At 43.9% G+C, this 6832-nt stretch overlaps 1 protein-coding gene across 1 annotated transcript in view; it reads right to left on the bottom strand.

The window, feature by feature from the left end:
• Window positions 1-529: 529 nt before the first annotated feature.
• The window catches only part of LOC119392893 (uncharacterized), a 48950-nt gene continuing 42647 nt past the window's right edge, over window positions 530-6832 (bottom strand). Inside the window, exons 5-6 of the mRNA XM_037659821.2 lie at window positions 6447-6572; window positions 530-1180 (exon numbers count right to left, since the gene is read on the bottom strand). Coding sequence (XP_037515749.1) covers window positions 937-1180; window positions 6447-6572 — 370 coding nt within the window. The 3' untranslated portion in view covers window positions 530-936. The remainder of the gene's footprint in view (window positions 1181-6446; window positions 6573-6832) is intronic.

Here is a 6832-nt window from a genome sequence, read left to right as displayed (position 1 = left end):
AAGTACCACGTCTTCGCGACGCAGGTTAGATAGAAAGGGACGTAACGCAGTTTGGCGGCCTCGTCCCACCGATTAGCGGCACTCACGCGGTCGTAGTCATCGAGCCAGTCTTCGACGTCTTCTCCACGAAGACCAGCGAAGAGCGGGGGGTCACGGTGGTGGCCTTGTATAATAACAGGAGGCAATGCTTGCGGCGGAGCGGTAGAGACGCCATCAGCACCGGCAGGCTCGTTCTGCGACATGCTGCCGGACAGTGGGGGCAAGCGGCGGCCTGAACGGAGCTCCAGGAGGTAGAGCGGGCTGGGAGAGGACCGAGGACCGAAAATCCACCTCCACCACGTATGACGTCTTGGTTGACGCGAAGTTTATTAGACTCAAGGCCTCGGAAGAGAATGGGCCGAGCGCGCACACACCCGATGATGATGGCAATGACACGCGGTGACGATGAGGACAGAGAGACAAACGGATGATGATGATTATGATAATGCACAGATGAGAAAGAAGCACATAACTAGTGCCCACAATATTTTTAAATGGCTGGGATTTTTTCATGTACACCAACCAAAACCTAAGTACAAAAAATTTTTGCATTTTGCCAGCATCACAATGCAGCCATTACAGTCGATGGAAACCACAGCCTCAAGCTGACTAGCACTATGCCATAGCTTCTACAGCAGGTGAAACTGCAGCATAGCCACTGTAGTACCACAATGAAGCATAACCAAGAAATCTAAATCCCACAATGTTAATGGCTTAAATAGTACATGCAGTGCACATCCCATTTATTTACTGTGCCTCTTCTGTTCATGCTACATTCTTCTTCTGAAATATAGATAAGAACAATAAAGCTACCTCTACCTTACGAACTTCAGAAACCTGGAAGGCAAATCTCCAAAGAAATAAATGAACAAGACTAGCAGTTTCATAAGGTGAGTGTCAAGAGACATACTGGGCCCATCGGAACAAGAGGCGAAGGCCAGCACAGAGGAGCCTGCCTTCCATGAAACACTGCTCCTGGCTCCTTGACAGAGGCACTGCAGGGCTGGCACTATCAGATCCAACTGCTCCCCCGGAACTGCCTCCACATAGTGAGGTGAGAGCTGCAGACAAGGCGTCCATGCAGCCCTGAACATGCTTTCTCAGCAGAGACAAAGGCACAGGAGTGGGAAGCACCAAACCACTGTAACAAAAAAGAGAACCATCATGTGATTCGGTGAAGTCTTTGTGCAAGTTTTACTACATATAAATCTTAAAGGGGTCACTGCACTACTTTATGAACACAGTCAGAAAATGTTGCCAGTCTGTAGTCAAGGCTGCTGTAAACGTGTGGGCCAAATATTAGAGCACTGCATGTAACAGGAAGTTTAGAATTTTCTTTCAAAAATAGCTAAAAATTGCTTGCTCTTCCCTTCGCAATGCCCTCAGCAAATGTGCAAGATGCCTAACGGGTATTGGCTGATTTCTTGATCGCGAGAGAATTCCGAGTAATAGTACAATTGTTAATCATTAGTCATGCATATGAAAGGTACATGTATCTGCAATATAAGACCGAAAAAATATTTCATATTTTCTCTTCCCATCTCGATCGACTGTGGTCTTCGTTTCGTTTTTCTCCTATATTCATGTGGAGCAGCATTCAACGTATACACGCATGCTCTTTCAAACTCTATGTGCCTGAGCTGGTTACCTGTTTCATACAGATACTGAGCCTGGTACTACAGTATTTACCAATGCATGTAGTATCCAAAACAGCAGCACGCTTGCCAGCACATGCCAGCTCTTTTATGCACCAAGCTAGGCACCTTGGGAAAGGTCAGTTCATACTTCACTAATTAAAAGCACCTTAAATGCAATCTGGATTTGGCTGCTATCCATCAGTCAAGCTGGCGCAGGAAAAAGCTAGTCCACACCAGGTAAGAGCATTGTTTAGCCCTAGCATAGTGTCCGAACTCGCACTTATAGAGCACCTATGAAATGTTTTTTTAACATTTAGAGTAAACATGTGCATCAAGTTCAGACTGCAGTTTGGATCAACAATGCCAAAAAAGCAGCCCTATGAGCTGTAGGTGTGCCACAAAGTTTTCAAAAAATCCAGTGCTTCCTCTCCAGGCCTTTCTAGTATCTCCAGTATTGGTCGTGATGTCACAAGGTGCATCTGGTCATGTCAGCACCAGCAAGAATAGCAAGAACCTGTTTGTGTGCTAGCAGGCATGCATGCTCCCTGCTCTTCCTCCTAGCATGAGGGGAAGCACTCAAACAGGAGGAGAGACGAGCCAACGAATAGAGGAAAGCGAAGGAAAAAGCGAAACAAGCAAGGGCCACATCTCAATCATCAAATGCATGTAACTTCACTATTACGGCATCATTTGAAAATGTTCTAATGGCTACTTTTCGTTGTAGACACATGCACAACTGCAACTCACAATTTCAACCTCTGGATGGCTTAGGGCCCTTTAAGTATGACAGTTGTACACTGCTTATTCTATAATCCTGAGCAGGTACTGCAGCCACTCCCGTTTGCCACCACGAGCAGGTGCCATGCACATCTTTAAGTGGAATTAGTAGCCAACCCATTCAAATAAACAAAGACAAAATGTTCGAGGCCATGACATACAGCAGTGTATGGTGGCACATCAGTCCTTTGCCTCATGTAGCCTCCAGTGCGCTCATGGTAAAGAAAGTAGAGAGAAGGCGCTCGCCTTCTGTGATCATTTTAACGCGATAGCGTTAAAGAGCTCGTATTGCAGAAATTCCGCCGTCGGCGTCGGCACCGTTGGTTGTGAGCGAAAAATCATCTTGTCTGTGACCGAAAAATCGAAAAAGCTGGAAATAAAATAAATTATAAAAATGTTGGGGTTCGACTGAGAATCGAACCCAAGCCATCTGCGTGGCAAGCAGGTGTTCTACCACACAGCCACGCCTCTGCTTGGAGTTGCACTGAAAGTAACTTTCATGCTTCCCAAAATACGCGTCTCGTACTGTGACAGGTGTCACAATACGAGATGTAATATCGCAGTAATATTGCGTGGTACAAGCGTACATTGCCATCGGGCGTCACACCATGTCGATATCATAACGACTTGGTGGTTTAAAGACAGCCACCCATTACAAAAGGCACACACATTACTAGGCCCTTAAGGCCACGTAGTGGGTGCATTGCAACTTCGAAAAAGTTTCTGGTTTAAAGCATGCTATCCATTACATAAGGCACACACCTTAGTGCGCGCATTCTGTTAAACACTCGTAGTGTTCGAAGTGCTAGGGGCAGGATATCGCTATCGCGTTCAACTCTTAAAGGCGAAGCTTAAGCGGCCCCCAATTTTTTGTTTATAGTTGACGGATTCAGAAAACTCTTGCCACAAGATTTTCTTGGGGCAACAGAGTCGATTGTAAGGGCACTTTATGAAAGCTCACAAAGCCTCTTAGTTGCCGAAAAATTCGTCCTGTATGGGGATCTAACCCGGGACCAATGCCTTTCCGGGCAGTTGCTTTACCAATTGAGCTAACCAGGAAGGTAGCAATTGGCAGTGCGAGGGCGAATTCATCGACAACACAAATCACATGGACACAGACTATCGAAAATTAGTTCTACGGAATCCTGCAAGGTGGCGGAAGGGTACGAAAGGGAAATTGACAACCACCCATTTGTAGTATCAGGCCGCAAGGAAATCCATATGGATTTCTCAGAAAGAAAGCTTCTTAGTTGCTGAAAAAAAGAAAGCTTCTTAGTTACTGAAGGGGGGGGGGGGTTGAACACAATGCTAGCTAATGTTGCCATTTGAAAAAGGGCTTTTCCTACATCTCACACATGGGTCAATTCTGAAGGGGATTTGTCGCCAAAGTGAGATTTAATAGTGCGCTTGGGCCACTACGAAATCACCAGTTCAGCCAAAAACATTCCAAGAGAACCCCGTCCGTTGGCCTTGCTTGCCAAGTTCCTTTCTGGTGTGGACAGCTGTCCATTGCGAATTGAAGGCTCAAGCTCATGAACATACTTCTTAGGAAAATAAAAAAAAATATATGGGACATAAACAGTCGTATGCAGGTCTGGCTGCTAGTCAAAGGTCCGCAAGCCGTGTGTTTGAGACCCCTGCTTTAGAGCTTTGAATAAAGGAGTTAATTCAGCTCTACTGCACCTCGCTGTCGAACAGCGAAAAGAGCAATTAGTGACATCTTCCACAGCCGAAGAGAGGCAGCCATGGGCTGAACTTCTAGGTTTACCACTTCTGGCACTTCTGCAAATAACTATTAAACTATAGCGAGAAGTCGCTGTAGTTCAAGATGAACTATGCCATTCAAAGCCTTTGAACTCTTTCATTTGCTTGAAAGCAGTGGAAACCAAAAGAACTACTTGCATTCTTGAAAACTTCGAAGCTTCAAGTGCTTATATTGCCTAAGCTCACTATTGTGTGCGATCGGTGCAATTACTGTGGGGATCAAACAAATTACTCTTCAAATTGTACACTACGCTCATCAGTGCACACAGCAAGATATAAACATAAAATGTTATGAGACTTTCTGATATAACAAATGCACAGGCATTTATATTAGCACTAAATTGAGTATCAAAATATGGATAATGCAAAAGAATGAAGTACACATGTGCAGAGAAGGTGAATCTACGTTTACTGAAGTGCAACTTTTTCTCTTTTTTTTGCATGTGAATAATTTATAACTTACTAAAGAGTCCCTGCGACTCTGTTCAAGCCATTATGTAAAATGCACATGAACAGTGCACCACCCAAATCAGAGCAATGGAGATCATGTACTTGTTGTGCAAAACTAAGTAGGGATGGGCGAATATTCGGGCGTTTCGAATATTCGAACGAATATTACAGTATTCGAATTCGGTTCGATACGAATTCAGATTATTCAAAGTTTCGAAGCATTCGAAATGAACGGATGTATGTATACATTTGACCACACATAACCCCCCTGTAAAGGTGGTTTCACTGCAGCGTCTAGTTGCTGTGCCGTGAAGCGACCCATTCAGGGGAAATCTGCACTGCCACGAAGCCACACTATACTCGCGGACAACTTTTCTTGGCAATGAAGGGAAGGCTAGAGAGCCGAACTACGCATGTGCTACCGCTGAAGAATATAGTCCCACAATTGCGTCCGTGTTTTCTGCGCGAGAATAAAAACAACAACATTGCTTTATTTTCTATGGGGTGCTGTTTGAAGAGAGGGTCAGCGCGCACCAAGGAGATATTTATATTTGTTTTGATTTATGCAGTGTCATTTCGCGTTTTCGCACCTGTGAAAACGTCGCACCTTTTACGTGCACCTCACAGTCAAAATGGCGCCTTCATCTTCAGGTGAGCGATCGTCACCCTCCAGCTTTCCCGACGACTCGCTGAGGGAGCTTGTGACGAATTTCACTAACAAATGGCTGTGTAAGCCTGTGACGGCCGCTCGAATAATGATATGGCCATCACAGGAGGTACGGAAGGTTCACAAACCAAAACTAAATTCGAAACGCGCGCTGAACGGGACTACTTCGCGGAGCAGTACATGTGCAGTAGCTCCGCCCCCGTAGCTTTCCCTTCATTGCCAAGAAAAGTTGTCCGCGAGTATCCTATTTGAACTATTCGATTCGAAATTATTCGACCAAATCACTATTCGCTTCGGATTCGCTTCGAACCTCAAATTCACTATTCGCCCATCCCTAAAACTAAGGCCTATTCTAAAACATTTTATGCACTTCTGCAGATTTTATTGGTGGCTGCTCACACTGTTACATGCCTTTCTCATCATGGAACAGATGGATATGAACGTTTTCACAGCAAATATCTTAATTTCACAAATTATCTGCAAATGAAAAGAGGAGCACAAGAATATTTAGGAAATGCCTCTAAAACTGCGGTAGTATTTTCTAGGCTGTGCTAACATGCAGGCTTAATGCTGCAAACAATGATGGACAAAACAAGGGTCGTAGAAGAATAGAATGCTAGCTGTCACATATATTTCCATTTCTTTTGAAGAGCAAATGCACTTTTGTAACACAGCTTTGCTCTAGCACATATTTATCCTAACTGTACCAAATTCAATTCATTTATAAAGTGAAACCAGAATGGCAAACACATCAATAAATTCTTTGTTGTGACAACAAAATGTCACAGTTAAAATGTAAAATTCAACTTTGATTATTTGAATTTGTCAGAATGGTTCAAATTCTGTCTCTACAATATTTCGTCATTTCGTTCCCAATAAGTTACCTGGCTCGGAAATTTGGCCATCCAATCATGCTCTGCAAGAAACTGCATAACTGCTAGTAAGCCAGCATTGACTATTTTTAGAAAAATGTACACCAGATAGGGATCACTATAAACAACACAATCTATGAATGGGACAGCATCCCAACTACGTAATTCTCAAGAGGAGGTGAGCAGTGCAGTTGACTTCCTCACATGAAAGAAGCAAATTAGGGCACTTGGTGCACTTACCTGCACAGTTCTCCAAAGACCTCCAGTGAAGCAAGCACTATCGCCTGGTGTCCAGTAGCCATTTGATCAGACAAGTGTTGCACAAACAACTTTACAAGGTCATGATTTGCCCTAAAGCTCTGCTGCCTGTTAGAAGAAAACAGTTGCACTCGATAAGGTTTACATTGTTTCTGCGCTTTTCACACACACAGAATGCACTTTAGACCAGCGATTACAGTATACAATGACTACATTTATAAAGAAACCTCACCAAACCGAAACACTGCCAATTAAAATACTGGAGTAGTCAACCTGATTATGTTGCCAAATACAGACAAGCAGCAGATATATGCTCACGATGATATTAAATAAAAGACAAGGTGGAATATCACACGATACCTCTGAGC

The sequence above is a fragment of the Rhipicephalus sanguineus genome, chromosome 1 (assembly GCF_013339695.2).
Source record: "Rhipicephalus sanguineus isolate Rsan-2018 chromosome 1, BIME_Rsan_1.4, whole genome shotgun sequence".
In the NCBI taxonomy this organism is placed as follows: Eukaryota; Metazoa; Arthropoda; class Arachnida; order Ixodida; family Ixodidae; genus Rhipicephalus; species Rhipicephalus sanguineus.
Note: the sequence above shows the minus strand (reverse complement) of the source record. Positions and strands in the feature narration are given on the sequence as shown.